Genomic DNA, 17,900 nt, shown 5'->3' with positions numbered 1-17,900 from the left:
AAGGTTTATATTCCAATATTGACAAACAGAGAAGGGGAAAATTCAAATTTGATATCTGATCCCGTCTGACAGCCCTGCTGGCCAAAGCCAGAGATACAGTGTACAACAGAATAAATAGAAAAGAAAGCCAGAGGATGGATCTGAACATTAACAGTTGTATTCAGACACATCTCTGGTGTTATGTCGTGTGATGGTAATAGTCAAACAGCGCTAAAGATTGCAAACAGTAATTTATTGTCCTGGCACCAGAACATCATCAAAATCCAGCCTGATTATCTATGTAACTCGGTAACAACACAACTGAGACCGGGGGTCAACATTGCCAGTGTTTTTTTTTGTTTGTTTGTTTTGTAACATTTTCTCAGAACATTTAGGTGAACAGAATCCTTTTATACAAGTCTTTTCTTGCAAGTTTGTTGCTTTTAGTGACACCGACATCTGCACATAAAAATGATATAGATTTATATTTATATGTATATTTATATATTCATCATTCTCTATGAACATTTCAGTCTAGTAGTTTTACGGTGTTTTGCCAAGTCAAACAGTAGAAGCCACCTGTTAGAAACAAACATCGCCTCTCGTTTCAAACATCAATCAACATACAGCACGCACTCAGCTAACATAGAGAGAGATTTTGTACATCTTTGGAGGGAATTAAGCTCACAAAGATTTTGCCCTCCTGGTAGTATTCCAGTGTTGCCTAGATTAGTAGCTTAATTCCAGAAAAGAAATCAAATCAAATAGAACACATTTATGAACAAAAGAAAGCAGTTACAGATAGTACTAGTAGTAAAAACTCATTAAACTCAAGGTTAAAACATCTCCAGTGCTAGTTTAAGTTTGGCACAATGTCTGTTATCTCTTCATGTTAGCACAGAGAACCGAGATACACATGGAACAAACATGTTTTCTGCAGTTATGGATGACAAAACAGTTTAATATTACCTCCCCCGTTCCCCAAAAAGAAAAGAGAGAAAGAAAGAAAAAGGAAATCTAGTTTAATTCAAACCCAAAGAAATCTATTTCAAATATCTACATCTATTTTTTTTTAGGCAGTGAGAAAGCACTTTATCGACAAGTAGTGTGGAATGATGTTCTCATAACTGCTTTTAAAACGTTGCTTTAGATGTCACGAACATACTCACATTATCGGAACGAACAATACTGCTAGATACGTCCTCCTTGCTCTTGAAACATATTCTGTTCTGAAAATGGGACACTGATAGCTGTTACATCTCTCTAAAGTGGTCTATTTTGTCTTTTTAAGTACCGTAAAACAAAACCCGAAGCCACTGGAGGCTCCGAGTGGCAGCAGTGTAATGTACACAATGTACTCGTATCTCTGTAATGTACACCAAATACTTTACATTGACAAATAAAAAAAGTACAAAAAGAAAAGGAAAAAAAAATAGATAAAAAGGCTGGAAAAATCTAATATGCAATGACATTCGGCAAAAATCAAGATGAGTCACAATGAAGTGATGGAAGAAAACAGAAACAAAAAGTGGAAAGCTGTTCCCAAATCTCTTTCCAAACTCATTTTCCTTTACTTATCCTTCCTCTTATCAACTGTACTTTTTAGTTTCCTACCTACGACTTTGCAAAACCCTTTCAGTAAAGCTTCTCCCTGTTCTAAAGGCCAAACTTCTGCCTTCCCCTTCAACTGCCCTTGTCATCTTTTTTGGATTCTTTCTTTCACCTTTCTCACTCTAAGCCAGTGGTAATAACCCTGCTCCTGGAGATCTACCTTCCTGAAGACTTCATGTCCAACCCTGATTGAACACATCTGATCCAGACAATCAGTCTTCTTAATTAGTTAGGTCAGATGTGTTAGATTTGGGCTGGAGCCGAGTTTTACAGGAAGGTAGATCTCCAGGAGCAGCGTTAGTGACCACTGCTCTAAACATTCTTTTCTTTTGCCTCCCTGCCACTGTGCCTGTCACTTCCTCAATCCCACGCTCTCCTGCAGAACCAGCTTTTTTTGGACAAGTAAAAAAACTCGCTGAAGAAATGTTTAGTGGTATTCATGCACATGCACAGTTTTCCAGCCTTTCCGCAAGTGCCCCCCCCATCCGTCAGGGGGTCACCGAGTCCTACACCCAGGAGTCGGGTGAGGCCGGGTAATGACTCGTCTCATAGTTGAGTTCACTATAGGGACGGGCAGCGGAGTAGAAGTCCACGTAATTGCCGGTGGACTTAAGTCCCAGATGCATACTGAGATCGGTGGTGGGAGCGGGGCGATGGACGGCGTCCTCGAAAAAGGGCTCCTCAAAGTTCCTTGTTGAATTCTGAAAGGGAGGAAGTGCCTCATAGTCCTTGCGCACACTCTCCTGTGCAGCTGGATTCACTGGGACCTAAGGACAACATAAAGGTTGAAGAACTCATATCCTACATTTACCTGTTATTTTTTCTCCCTGAAATTCACTAACAAGGTTTATGTACCAAAACAGTTCATTTTTTACAACCGTTTTACAACCTCTCGCTTTCTTTCTTTTACAGTTAAAATGGATGTTTTAGTTACTTTAAGACTGATATACAATTGTATACAAAAGTTTGAACACCCCTGGTCAAATGATGTTTTGTCTTTCAGTGAAAATAAGCCGACACATCTTCTGCAGGGAACTTGAATATGGCATTTTTCTGCAAATAGTGAAAGTTTAGCGCACAATTTCTATTTTTTTTGCTGAATTTAATATATTGGAAAATAATAAAACATAAATTACATAATGTGCCATAACTTGCACATGCCGCATTTTGCTGAATTTTTTTCAACATGTTAAATTCAGCAAATAAACAGTAATGGTGCATTAAAACAACAACTAAATATGTAACTTGACCATGGTGAGCTAAAGTATTGTAAATGACTATGTAGAGCAGGGCACCAGATTTTCAGCTGAAAATGGTAAAAATAAAAAGTCACTTTCAGTTTTTGGCCAAAAGGCTAAAAAATGTTTTGATTAAATAAAATAAATAAATAAATAAGCCTACAATGAAGTCAGCGCAGATGCATTCAAACAGTTTGAGCAGCAGCAGATGAACAGTGAAAAATGGCAGGACTATTTTAGGGTTTATATGAGAGGCATTGAACAAGTCATCTATTCTCACTGTTCATGCGAAGCATCAAGAGAAGGTACAATGCCCAAAAACATATCCACTATAGGTTTGATACAATTTGAAAACACAATATCTTACTCCATATGCAGAATACAGCGAAACAAAAGAAGCAGAAGGGAAAGTCCCTGTGAGAACAACAACAGTGCAAAGTATAACTAAGAAATTAGGAATTAAATGCCTTGGATGACTGTTTTCTGTTGTTAATGTTGGATTTCATGGCCCATACTGTGATCCACATACTGTAATAAGTTTAGTAAGTTTATTCTATGTGTACTGTTTTTATTTATTGTCCGCTTTTTTCACTTTCCACTTTCATTTTTCAATCGACTGTCCTGAACATTGGTATTAATTTCGGCCAAGAATTTTCACTTTGCTGCAACACGAGGTTACAAAGTACATTAAATGCGTTTATTTAAAAAAAGCAAGGAAAGTGTACTTTTCCATGATATTGACTCTTTTAACGAATCCCCAGCTAATGGCTACTGCATATTCTCATACCATTCATTCATGTCAGTCTTCCTCACTGATGTACATAGATAACCAGTGTGTTATCAATCTATATCTTATCCTCCGTTCCTTCTGCTGCTCTCAGAATGTGCTGGCCTTAGAAGACTGTTAGCTTTGGTGCCTTGAACTTTCTTGATGAAATCTCATGAATTTTGAATAAGGAAGTGTATTGGAATAAAAAAAATTAGATGTGACTAATTGGAAAAGATGTAGAGCGTCATCCTCTGTGGGAAGAGAAGCAGACATGCGAAAGCCAGGCATGCGTGCGAAAGCCAGGCTTATCAGAGGCCCGAGTGGCTGCAGCTGCCAGTCTGGGTAGCCATCCCTGTCATATATACTAACATACAGCCTCATGAACAGGGCCAGAGAAATGTGATAAATTCAGTACTACGCAAAATAAAGCTAAAGAGCAAAGCGGTCTTCACAGAGCAGCAACAGATATTCTACACTATTAAAAATGAAGGTTCCTAAATGGTCCTTGGCTTGGATATATGGTTCTAGAAAAGAAATTAATTGATAAAGAACACCTTTACTAGGGATGTCTTGATTCATTTTTGTGCCCTGAGATCTGCCCTGATACTGCTGTTTTTGTTGTGTTTTTAATGACCATTTCATGGCATGTTTAATACTGGCTTATGATCATATTTGATTGATCTCCCAGATGACTTGGCTACCAGTTACTTCAACCACATTGACCCATTGGGCCCGATGCTGGACCCACAAAAAAAATCAGCAAAGCTGCTTGCTTAAATCTGATGCCAGAGGAGTTACACTGGATGCGTGTAGCCACTGGCAACAGCACAATAATTTTATCAATTTTTGTGCTCCTTCCTTTTGGGTTTGAACACCAGCATGAACCAATGTTAGCAGAAACAATGAAGCAGCACAGCCGGTATAGCAGAATTGTTCCGCGATAGTTAGTTGTGAGCGAAATACGTGGAGTTACCCCATGTTCACACTGGCAGCGACTTTTCGTCTCTTGATGCCCAAATCGCTGATCGCTCATCTCGCTGTGGGCGTTTCTGAACTCCAACTGCCTGTTAATTGCCATGGTTTCACTGACGCTAAACACAAATCAGATGCGTTCCCTGCTTAAATAAAAAATCCTGGTGAGAAATCGGTTGTGTGCTTCTTTTTATTTAGTCTTTGTGTCTGTGCAGTCAGTACTGTTTGGTCTTTGCAATTACAGTCTATTTGTGGTGAAAGCACCGCCACCATTATTCCTTCTCTAGTAGGAACAATTATCTAGGAACTAAATACGGAGTGAACTGTTTCACAGTGGTGGAGATAAAGCGTGTACTACACTGCTGACTGCTCAATTCCTATGGGTAATTGCCACGTCACTTCACTCCTTATTTGCATAAAGTTGAACTCCGCTCAACTTTGTTGAGTCGCTGACTCCGCCCGCTTCACGTCGCTAATGTTCGTGCTGCCTTCTGTCGCCGGAAATTGCCAGCTCTCATTGAAAAAAATTACCTCGGGCACCTTGTCCTGTTGTGTCGCTGCTGGTGTGAGCGCAGGGTTAGTGTAGCTGTACATGCTTCTTGTGGCATGCTGATAGAAAGTAGGCTCAAAGTGCAAAAGCCCACTTGCTCACATTTTTCATGCTGGTGTTTAGACAAAATGTTGCTCAAATACAGTGGAAACATCTCTGCAGTTATTACAAGTTTTCATATTCCATGGTAAAATAGCTTGACACTGCAGACATTTATATCTGTTATCAGAAAATGTGTCTCATTGCTGCACGTAGTGAATAATGCTCCTTTACATCTCTACAGTGCGTAAGGAGCATAAGTAAAACTAAGGATCAGAACTGGATCGGATTTAATACAACCAATACCCCATCCGTTAAAATATGCCTGCTTTGTCTCCAATCCTAATCCTTTACATTATCTAGAGGTTTTTTAAACTTCAAAAATGTTCTTTACATGGTACCTCTCATTTACAAAAATATTCTTTGAAGGACCATCCATTGAAAGGTTCTTTAGGTAACAAAGTGATTCTTCTGTGATTCTTCTTCTTTTTTGTGGAACCCTAATTTTTAAGAGTTTGCCCCTAGAACTGAATAAAAGCCACTGTAAGAGGCATCTAAAAGCATGTGGCTGATGTTCATTATCACCAGTTCACAGCCTGCAGACTTAACAACAACATCTGACTGGCTTTAGCAAGGATAATCAGTTTGCAGCCTTGTTTTTGACAGCAAGTTAATACGCAGCAAGATGGACAGCTGTCTCTCTTCCCAACAACATGCATTAATTATGTTCATTTGCAACAGTTGGCTACGCTGTGCCAGCTTCATTAACTTTAAGGAAACGGGACCTTGGCGATTGTTTTGCGTCTTATTCCACCACTTTCACATTGTGTGGGGACTGTGTGGGTGTGAGATTAAATATTCACAAGATCGCGAGGCATGAAGCCATATGATACGAGACCTTGGGCTGCCTGTTCATGAAAACAAGCAGAGAACCACGAAGACAGTTAGCCAGTTAGAATCACAGGGTGCCTCAATATGAGACACAATTGGTTGGATGTGAAAACATCACCACTGAACCAGGACATATTAGCATGCTTGAGTTTGATATTTTGGACTAACTAGATAAATCACTGAAATTGGGATAGCAATTTTGGTAAAGTGGTAATTTGCGGCACACATATTGATACATGATTGTTGTGTTGATTTTTATGAATTTTACAACACTTTTACAACAGGGGAAGTATATGTGGGAGTGAAAGTTACACTGTGATATTTCTAACATCCAGTACGTGGAAGTGTGCTGTAATCATTAGGAGTTTTTTCCTGTTGTCTGCATGGGTTTTCTCCGCGTGCTTCAGTTTCCTCCCACAGTCCAAAAACATGCAGTCAGGCCAACTGGCAATACTAAATTGCCCCTAGGGGGTGTGTGTGTGTGTGTGTGTGTGTGTGTGTGTGTGTGTGTGTGTGTGTGAATGTGTATGTTTGTGTGTCTGCCCTATGATAGACTGGTGGCCTGTCCAGGGTGTTTCCTGCCTTCCACCCAATAAGGATAGGCTCCTGGGACAGGCTGCCGTGACCCAGGAGGATAAGCGGCTTACATGATGAATGCATTAATGTGTGCTGCTGTGTGTGTGTTTGTGAGAGAATGAAGTGAATATCCTTTCCGAGCACTTACGGTCCTTGTTAGTTGTACTCAAGTTAGTCTCACTTTCACTGGTCTGGTTTAGTACACGTCTGTAGACACATAGACCCTAGTTATTAATTTGTAGCCTGTCACGATTAGCTGTTTACACTGGTCATGTGTTCATAGAGCTGTTACATGGTAAGTGGATGATGTTACTGTGATGTATCTGATCTGTGGCTCTCTCATATACTAGATGCCCGTATACTGCCTGTTCTGCTGCCTGTGTTGACAAATGAAGAAAGTTCTTTTGTCTGTCTCATCCCTGCATTCTGGCCAGCACCTCATTTTCAACTAACTCCCCATAATTCTTTTAGTAGTTCCCATATCTCTTTACTGTTTGTTTGAAATCTTAGAGTTAGGGGTGGGAATCTGTAGGCATCTCACGATTCGATTCGATTACGATTCGATACGAGAGCTGCGATGCGATTATAAAACGATTATTGATGCATTTCGATGCATCTTTTTTTCTATACAGGACTTCTTTTTTTTCTCACTGTGTGAGGACTTTTAGGATATTATTTTAATATCTTGTATTAATAAAAACAAATGGAAGTGATGTGGCAAGTGAGCTAGAAGGCTCTCATTCACTGCTCTTGTTTGGAGCACATGAGCACATCACTCATCTGTGATAAAATGCGCTGTTACGGTGAAATAAGATTCTGTGGCAATGTGTGTCCATGCAGCACGTTACAGCTGTCCTACCTGTTTTCTTCAGTGATTCTATAACTTTGGTTTTGGTCTTGTTGGAGAGAGTGTGTGTGGGGGGGGTGGCCGCTGTGTCAGTAAAATATCTTTGAGACGAGACGCTGTATCTCATCAACATAGCGTGAAAGCCCAGGTTCTCAACGGCTGAGTACGGACGCAAATCCTTGGCAATAAAAGTTGCGATAGAGTTTGTAATTCGCTTCGAGTTGGGTGGAAGATTTGACATCGCTTGCTCGATGATCCTCTGGTTGGCAGTGAGTACACCCGGATGGAAACGGGTGTAAACATGTAATGTGGTTTCTCATATTGTTTCCAAAATATTTTAGTTTAGCGTGACACAAATTGCATACAGTGTGGTTCTTATCCAGGTCCTTTATAATAAACAGCTTTATTTTACTGCAGTTATCCTCCTTTGCAGTAAAATAAAGCTCTGCTGATCGTTCTAACACTGTTTTAACAATAGATGGTCTTAAACGCTGCTAATTCACCACCCTATAACCCTGAAGGCTGGCGTGCAGACTGCAGGTCACATAGCAACGCAGTCTCGCCTAGCTAGTAACGTTAGCTAATGAAACAGAACAGAGACGCGTTTAAGACGACATTTGGAGATGGACTTATTTGCATTTACTAGCACTGCAGTTGGTTTCCTGGTACGTTAAACCTGCAATGAGAGACTGTCAAACACTAAAAAGTTGTGAAGATGACGTCAGTTTCTCTTACTAATTTTCCCGTTCCACTTTAAATGGTGCTGCATTTACATTCTGGCGCCTCAGGCAGAATTTAAGGTGGAACGGGAAAATTCGAAACAAGAAGCTGGAGAATGAGAAGCTGAATTCATCCTTGTAAAACAGTCGAACCTTGAGAGACATTTTACAAGAAACTATTCCACTTTTGAGGAAAAGTTTCCTGGCGGAGATGGGAGGAAAGCGGCTAATGTATAGCTAAAGCTTAAAGCAGAGCGAAAGTAAATCTGCGTTGTTGTTTATATTTTTTAGCCTATACTAGGACATCAGCACATACTGAGACATAGTGGACATTAAATGTTGTGGCTCCCAAAGGTGGTTTGATTTTTGTTGAAACAACAAAATGTCTCTTCTTATCATTTGTGTTGTGACTCCTGACCTAACCTAGCTTTTAATGCAGAGGGAGCCGGTCGGATTTCTCGCTCATCCAGTTGTGTCTTTGTTATGTGCCGCCACAGACTGTCCGGGTGCTGCACTTCCAAGTTCTGCCTTTTGCGTTTCGTCAACATTACGTTATAAATGAAATATTTAGAAAATACATTTTTGACATTTGTGAATCGATTCAGAATCGTCCATGTCTGCACTGTGATGCATCTAGGAATCGATTTCCACCCCCCACCCCTACTTAGAATAGTGTTTGCTTCCTCGCTCATCTTTGATACCTATATTAATGTGACACTCCCTGCCTCAGACTCTTCGAGACTGTATTCTTGCCTCCTCTTTCCTGCCTTTATTCTTAGAAGTTCTCCCAATATTATTTTTGTATTTATTATTACTGTATTTTTAAACTAACTTCAGGGATAACATGAACAAGGTTAGAGTTTTCCCAAACTTCATTTATTAATTATTAATGTCTATCATACATTTGATGTACTGTCATCATACTGTTTTGTCAAGTTTGTACTGAGATCATACCATTGTATCATATCGTAAAGTTGCTGCCAATATGCAGTCCTGTATTCAACACTGTTTGGCTGAAATAGCTCAGCAGCAGTAATATACACAGATATTTTGCACTTGTCTTTAGGAATCAGCTGAAGTACAGATATGTTGTGTCGACTGTACTCCATTATTGTTTTGTGACCTCAAAAAAGACATTGTTGTCATTCTTGTCTGAAACTAAAATCAGGATTAAGCAGGCACTAAGGATGGGAATCGCCAGACAGGCACCACTGTACAATATTTTTTAAACGCATTGCAATTTATTACCTTTTTTTCAACTGCAGACACAACCACCAGCTTTTTGTCTGCCATCTCCCTGTCTTGTGCTACATTGTGTAGGAAGCAATATTTGCCCTGGTGTAACTTTTGTGTACTGCTCTAGTTTGGAGAATGTGAGATAGCAATCACCAGCCCTCTGTGAGATAATGCTCTGTTAGTCACCCAGAAATCCACTGCCCTCCACGCATCACATGTTAATACAGTCCTTTCTGCTGTACTCAAGAATTCCTCAAGTTTAAGCTTCACTTCTCTGGCTCGAGTACGGCTGTGTAGGCAAAGAAACGTAGCCACATACTTGGCACCTGAGACACCAGAATGTAACTGCTGCACCTTATAAGGTGGAACGGGAAAACTCGAACAAGTTGAGCCTTGTTCGCCGTCATTGCTGTCTCTGGATGGTGCCGTGTGAGGTGAACCCCCGTGTTTGTAGTATTCCCAGAGTATTTAATTTTCTTTTCTTTAGATAGTCTTTTACTATCTAATAGACTGAAAAAGTGATTGATTCTATTATTCTAGTACCAAAAAATTCATTTGTATTTATATAATAAAATATACTTTGTGTCTGTGTGGCAGTATCGATATTTTGCCCCACCCCTAGCACTAGCCTGAAAGTGGCTTTTTTTGCCTTATTATGCTTTTGAGTGAGAACTAAAATTCTGTTTCTAATTTCTATTTATTTGTTTGAGTTTAACATATTGGAAAAAACAAAATGTAAAATGTGCCATAACTTGCACACAACTTATTTTAATTTTATTTCCAATATGTTAAGTTAAAATGTGCAGATATTTGTTCTCTGTAGAGGATGTGTTAACTTGTTTTCACTTAAAAAATTAACAAAACATGTAATTTGACCAGTGGTGTTTTACATTTTGCATGTGACTGTATGTATACATAATAATGAGTCATTCCTTTTCATAGGATGGAAACAGTGTAAGTGATCTCCGTCATAGTTTTGTGCAATTTTCCCCCAAAAACAAATTTTTTTTTGGCCAAAAACTTTCAGTGGCTGAATTGCAGATGCCCTACCACAGTAATCACTCAAAACAACAATGATATGCTAAACTAAATAATAAAGCACTGTTATTTGCTGATTATCAGTCAACATCAATTGCTGTACTTTTCTTAACATTTCAAGTACATTCTCTATAAACATGCGTCTGATTGTTACATTTAACACTGTAGATGACTGTTCAGCTGCTGTCATTTTTACCTGGTTGTGTTTGATCTCTTCATTTGGAGTCACATACGAGTTGCGGAACAGAGTGGAGGTTCCACAGGAGACTTGCACTGTGGGAAGATTTGGGGGGGGTAGGTAGAGAGTGGGTGGACTTTTTTGGCAAAGGAAACAACAAAACTACAAAAAAAGAGGCATTTCCTAGCTTTGACTCATGCAGGAATGAAATAAAAACCTGTTGGAGTTGCACAGAGGAGGTTGATGAGAGAAAAAAAAACCTTCTGATTATTTGACAGTGTAGAGCATGTTCAGGGTGGCTGGAACATAATTAGCATCACACTGAGTTTAACACTATGTAGAAGAGTTCAAAGGGACAACTAGATCACTGAAAATACCTGCTGTGCACTTCAAGCTAACATCTATAGAGCCAGCAGCTATTGTACCACAGATCAAACATGTAGGAAATGATGACATCGTACACACTACGATCTTAAACCGTTTAAGCCCAGTGGAAGGTGATGCTGCTACAGTTAAGCCCCTCTTTTCCTTTTTATTAAAACCCAGCAGTGCAGCTACAGATTCACACATAAAAGATGATAGACTCTGGGAAAATAAACGTGGTACCTGTCTCACCTTTAAAAGTGTTAATCACCAACCTTAAAATTTATATAATTTACTTATTTATCAATTGTAGCTTGAAACAAGCAGAGAAATTCTGTAAATTGTTAACTTTCCATCCATCCCACATTTGTGTTCAGAGAAGAAAACATTTTACTGTGATTCGAGTTTGAAGTTATTGTTGTGTATACAATCTTGTTACACAAATAAAACTATCCATTAACTATATTTTGGCTAGATTGTACATCAAATGTGAGTGTAATTTACTACACTAAACTATGTAAAGCCGGCAACATCCTTCAAAGGAAACTTCAAACCAACTTCAAAGCAAAATTTTATCTTTCTAGTCAAAACAACACAGATTGAGCTTCCTTGGTGCAGTGTGCGCTGGCTGCTAAACAAAACTTTTAATCGCTATGTCGTCTGTCTTAAAGTACAACTATGACTGCATGTTTGGCAATAGATTGATTTCATTTTAGTTCTTTCATTATTTGAGGTACACTGCCAGCTTACCTATGTAATGATTATGTAAATACAATATAATTACATTTGGCCTAGAAAATAGCATAGAAAATAAAGTTCATAACACGATTTCTATGGGTTTAAATTGTTCACTGGTAGAAACGTGCATAAAATCAAAGGGGGAAAAATGGTACAAATTGGTTAACAGCAGTGGGGATCCTTTCTAGGCCTTCATAGAAGGTCTTTTTTATTTAACAGAATTATAATGCTTGTTGTATTTAACTAGTATCATAGTAATACATTTTTTGCTTGAAAACAAAAGGGTTAAAATATTTAAGTGCCCAGTGGAAAATCAATCCAAATCCAATCAGGATATTTTTTCCAGTGGTGGTAGATACCAAGTGAACTTTGTCATTGGTTAGATTTTCAGAAGCTGAACTAAAAGCCTTGCTTGTTAGATTACGTAGTACTTTCGTCAGGCACTCCACTCCAAAACATCCATGGGCCGTAGAACCATGGATGACCAGACATTATTTAGGTGGTGGATGATTCTCAGCACAGCAGTGACACTGACATGATTGTTTTTTAGACTTTATTGTTCAAAAAATGAACAAAAATAATGTTGAATAGCTTAACACGTTTACAAATTAAATGATAGATACATAAGAACTATAAAAAGCAACTTTATGCCAATGTTTGATGCTGAAATGTAAACTGATTTTCTTGTTGGCCTGTCACATTTTGTATTTTTGTATTTCATTATAATTTTTTATTATCACAAAATATATTAAATTATCATTTTAAGAACTTAATTTAGAACATTTAATTAAGATTTTTTTTATTATTATTATTATTTTTAAATTACAGTTGTTTCAAGGACAGTGCAGGCTGGTTCTTAGAAGGAATTAAGACCTGTTAATGTATGAAGTGTATAATCCAAAAAGCTTTAATGATCAGAAAACGGTGTCTAGTACAAAATCATTATTATATTAACGATGATATTTTTAAGTTGGTTTCCATCTATGGCAGTAATATGTTTAAGGCCCTATATTTAGCCCATGGACAAAGATATTGGCGTTATCTTTTCTTTAGGACACAGAGTATGTGTTTGTGCACAGTCAGTCTAAAGTTGACTACGTTCTGTATTTTATTTTCTGAAATATAAGGGAAATGTAAACTATGTAAAGCTGGCAACATCCTTCAAATGAAACTTCAAACCAACTTCAAAGCAAAATTTGAAGTATTTTTTTCAAGTTTTGAAGTATTTTTTTTTACATAATTTACATTTCCCTTATATTTCAGAAAATAAGTTTTATTTTCTGAAATATAAGGGAAATGCAGACACTCTCCCTTTAAGCCAGGCCTGAATTTGCACATTTTCTGGTTTTGGGGAGCGTCCTAAATATGAATTAATTACACAAATTTTGCAGTAAAATATTTTTATACAACCACCCATTTCACAAACTGGAGTTATCAAAGCTATATAAAAACGTACTTGTGCTTTGTTCTATCTCGGGTGGGGGTAAAAAGCTAAGGCCTTTCGGGGAATTTGTTCCTTTACTACTAGGAGTTCTGGAAACTGCAACATACAAAGTAAAATATAGACTAATCTCTGTTACACACTTCAGATAAAACATGGAATTTTGCAAGCTTGAAATGTCTAGGTTTAATCTAGTCTGTTTCCCCAGCTTAGCTCTAACATGCTATTTGAAATACCGTAAGGTGCTAATAGAAATTAGAAATACTGTAGATGTGGGTTTTTTGACATTTATAACCCAAACTGATGGCTTTGCTCTTACAGTCAGAGATTCCCCACTGATTATCAGTTCTCATGTTGTAGATGAGGAGTGTTGCAGTGAACTTTCGTAATCCAAAAGTGCATCATTTCCACGTGAATAATTACAGCAACACAGTTACTGCCAACTGTAAGTAAACTGAAAGACAAATGGAAGATGTGTTTTATTCATGTGAACAGACTGCACGCGTTTGAATCAAGTGAATTCAGTGCATCACTTTTTTTCAGTGCTCATGCTGCGACCAAAAAGCAAAGCCTTGGTCTAATGAGGTAAAAGAATTATTAGGTTAGAGGAGTCAGGTCCTCAGGGCTGTGGCTGATGCTCAGTCTCCCCCATCCTCCCCTCTTTTTCCTCCTCCCACCTCCTTCCCTGAGCAGCCCTACCTGCCATGGCGTCTTTCCTGGATGTGTGCTCGCCTTTGTTTCCATGGAAACTAGCATTGGTTCCAGTGGACTCATAGTCTGTCTTCCTCTCCTTGAGGCTGATCATCTCTCTGGGTGAGGCGGGGGCGCTCGCTGCAAATCAGCACATCACACACACACACACACACACACACACACACACACACCATTCTCCATGAGCATCTGGACTCACACCACTCTGTATTCTCACTCTAGCCTGTTCTCTGTGCTTTAATCTCTCTCTCTCTCTCTCTCTCTCTCTCTCTCTCTCTCTCTCTCTCTCCATCCCTCTGTGCATCTTCCTTCATCTTTCTTCCTTGTCACTAAGTTAGATTAAAGACATCAAGAGGTGTGCATCATTATTCTTCATTAGTGCTGCTGTTTAGCACGGCAGCGTGAACGTGATTTCCAAGAGGTCAATGGAAAAAGTCAGCTACAGCCTCTATAATTCCTACAAAAGATGCATACACTGATAATATATTTTAAGGTTAAATGCAGCCCTTGGCGTGCTGTCAGATTTTAAAAATGCACACAGATGGCCAAATCTCAGTGCATTTTTGACTGTGCTAACTTGTGCTAGTTTGATTCAAAGGTTTAGAATCAGTGTTTTCAGCCATTTAGTTGCAGATAAATGTTTAAAATTATTACAGAATGGTAGTCCTGCGCAACCTCACAGCTTTCAAATAATTAGTAGGTTTTAAAATAACCGAGAAAGCTGTTCAACACTGAAAATGAATTCTGGATGTTAATTTTATTATATCATATGTTAAGTGATCAACTTGCAATGCAGAGCAAGAAGTCTGTATAACCAGATAATTACAGTACAGCCGTAAGCAAAAGTTCGAACACCCCTGGTCAAATGATGTTTTGCTGATTTAAGTGACATTAAGTTGAACTTAAATATGGCATTTTTCTGCCAATTTTTATAGCACAATTTCTATTCATTTGCTTGAGTTTGACATATTAGAAAAAATAAAACATACATAAAGCGTTGTGCATTAAAATGTGCAGAAGTTCTGATGTGTACTTCTTTGAATTTGACCAGGGAGGCTTAAACGTTTGCATACAATTGTTATATATAATTTTATAACTTCTTGTACACATAATTCTTGAAATTAACATAAAAAAATACATTTTGGTGAATAATAATTAAAACATATAAGTTATTATTGTACATGCAATAACAAAAGTGTTGATGTTTTGAACAGTAGTGTAACAAGAACTAAGCATCACTGATGCACAGCACTACTCTTGTGAAGCATCTAAAGCTATTTGATTACTAATGGCAAAAGTTTTGGCCTGCTAAACATGAGTGAATGAGTTACAAGCCAGTTTCAAGAGGTTCTTTGCATCTAAAAATCACCAATACATTAAAAAAATTTGAATGAAAGTAGAGAGTTTTAAACTGCATGAAACTATATCATCCATAATTTTCAGCTATCAAATTTCTTAGCTTCTTAAAATCGATATGTATGATAATTTTCATATCAGATTGGTGCTACTGTCTAGCCAGTGCCATTGGTATGAACTGGGTCAGAAGTCCCCTTTTGGCTGTCAAACCTCCACTATCCTCAGTGCTAACCGGATCAGCAGCGGTCACCCTGCAGCTATCTACCCGAGAGTCCACATGGACATGCTATCTCTAGTGCTCACAGGTGCTCCAGGGCTCATCGACTCCATAAAAGACCTTTGAGCCCAGCTGAGTGGGACTTAGCACAAAAATCTCCACTGCACACCTGTATTGCAGATCGCTCTGTGAGCAGGGCCCAGCTGTGACACACACACACAGACAGTATGCCCAGCAATTATAATTATGATTTCTGAGGGTTGTGGGGTATAATCACAGTATAGTGTATTTAGGTATTATTCTCCTGAAATAAAACCATTTTGGATGCTTCAGGCATGAAGTTTTGGTGATTTGGAGACCTTTCTCGTGGAAATGTGTACACAACATGCGGAAGAACATTTCATAATGTGGGCTGTGCTTTGGACCCCTTCCCTGATCGGATGAATCTGATGATTGTGAGCGCATTGAAAGAGTATTCAAATGGAATCAAAACTCTGTGAAAGACATGTCGCCCGAGGATGTGAGTGAATTATCTACTACTGTCATCAAATCTTCATCACTATAGTGGTGATGTTGCATTTGTGACCTAAACATCAAGCTGGACATTCTTTGCTTGTGACATTAGTTTGTAAAGACATCTGAGTCCGAAAAACTCCCACAAAATCCGACCCCACGCCTCTGACTTTTAAATTACTATTTCGGGCTTTGCAGGTTGACCAGCAGGAGCCCACCATCTTTAAGCATATTTTTTTTTCATGACTCAGTAATACTACTACTTTCACTTTTAACAAAAAAATAAACGGTAACACTTTATTGTGACTGTCCTCTGTAGATGCTTAAATGCACATTCAGCTAAATGTCCATTAAATGCAACAGAACTTAAAGTTGAGTGTGGCAGATTCTATTAAATCTGACCCTAAACTGCACCCTATCCTTCACTTCATCCCAAAACCTACACCTACTCCTGAACCTAACTCTCACTACAATTGTGTTGCTAATCAGCTGTCGAATTAAATAATTTAAGCACCTATAGATCATTTACAGGGGACCATCAAAATAAACTGTGACCAAAAATCTTACATAGCGCAGCTTTGACTAAACCTTTTTTTCTACATCATTTCACTTTCAATAGGGAGTTGTTAATATTTAATGACTGAAGATCTAAAACATTTTAATTATGCAAAATAGTAAAGACATAACTAAACAATATTCTGGGGGCTTCTCAGGTCATTTGTTTTGTACATGCATTTCTTACTTGCAAGCCTTCGGCTGTGACTGCCAGACACTGCTGGAATTTGGTAAATATTATAATCATTCATGCTATCAGTTTTAGCTGAGAAGCTGCGGTGAGGACCGAGACTGCACCATCTGAAGCATCTGGCTGAGCTTGGTTTCCATACTAGGCCAAAGGCTAACAGCTGACCCCATAAAAACCAGGTATTCCTTCTACCCTCTGTTCCCTCTTTAACTCATTGCATTCTGATGTCTGCTCCTTCAACAACACACTGGACTAACTTCCCTCAGACTGCAACTCTACACAAATAGTGAGAAACTTAGTTTTGTACTGTATGTAAGTTGCGTTATGTGCACTTAATTGTGGCGTAGTATTGATGAAACTCATGCCTTAAGGAAAATTGCTATCAGTGTAATGAATAATTGACACTGTCAAATGTTGATGCAAGATTCTGGCTGAGTCAGCTTTTCACATGTAGAACTGTAAATGTTAAAAGTCAAACTAGTAGGAAAAGTTGACACTGTACAAAAGTTTGTTGCACATTACTATAGTTATGTCTCAGCGTTTCGCCTAACAACCTACTAGGTATTTTAGTCAGCGGCAAGTAGGTGTACTAAATAAAACGGCCAATAATTGTAAGTACAAGATAGACAGTATCTAATATACTGGCAACTCACTCAGTGTAGTGTCTTACTAACTTTTAAATAAAAACATAACTACTTAATTCACTTAGCAAAAGAAAGTGTACAGCCCTGTTGGTCCCTTATTTAGATAGATGACCAACTAGAAAGTGAAACTAATAAATTATTCTTATTCACAATGTAAACAGTATCCAAAATAATTATTCCAGAAGTCTTTTGTTCCATGCCCACTAACTAAATTCTTTCCAAATGGTCACGTCTTGCTATTCAGTCTAACTAGACACAGTATGTTTGGGCATACTGCTCTACAGACGAGCATCAACTTTTTATGCAAGGTTAGTCTTATGTACAGTGCGCTTGCAAGTTTGAGCTTAATTTGTCAACTTTTAGCGGCGTCAATGATTTTTTTGTTACACCAGTATAACAGATGAACGAGTACATCTCCAACTACTACAGATACCGTTTCCTTTTTTCCATAAAACTGTTTTTGTGCATCAAGATCACAACTAGGAGGCTCTTCTTTAGCAAAACATTAGCATGCTAATTACATGCTTGT

General features: G+C 38.3%; 1 protein-coding gene across 1 annotated transcript in view; it reads right to left on the bottom strand.

Annotated features, from left to right (window-relative positions):
- Window positions 1-1,260: 1,260 nt before the first annotated feature.
- ctnnd2a (catenin (cadherin-associated protein), delta 2a) overlaps window positions 1,261-17,900 on the bottom strand; it is a 547,011-nt gene continuing 530,371 nt past the window's right edge. The window contains exons 20-22 of the mRNA XM_036558377.1: window positions 13,885-14,016; window positions 10,662-10,738; window positions 1,261-2,357 (exon numbers count right to left, since the gene is read on the bottom strand). Coding sequence (XP_036414270.1) covers window positions 2,097-2,357; window positions 10,662-10,738; window positions 13,885-14,016 — 470 coding nt within the window. The 3' untranslated portion in view covers window positions 1,261-2,096. The remainder of the gene's footprint in view (window positions 2,358-10,661; window positions 10,739-13,884; window positions 14,017-17,900) is intronic.

The sequence above is a fragment of the Colossoma macropomum genome, unplaced genomic scaffold (assembly GCF_904425465.1).
Source record: "Colossoma macropomum unplaced genomic scaffold, Colossoma_macropomum, whole genome shotgun sequence".
Taxonomy (NCBI): Eukaryota; Metazoa; Chordata; class Actinopteri; order Characiformes; family Serrasalmidae; genus Colossoma; species Colossoma macropomum.
Note: the sequence above shows the minus strand (reverse complement) of the source record. Positions and strands in the feature narration are given on the sequence as shown.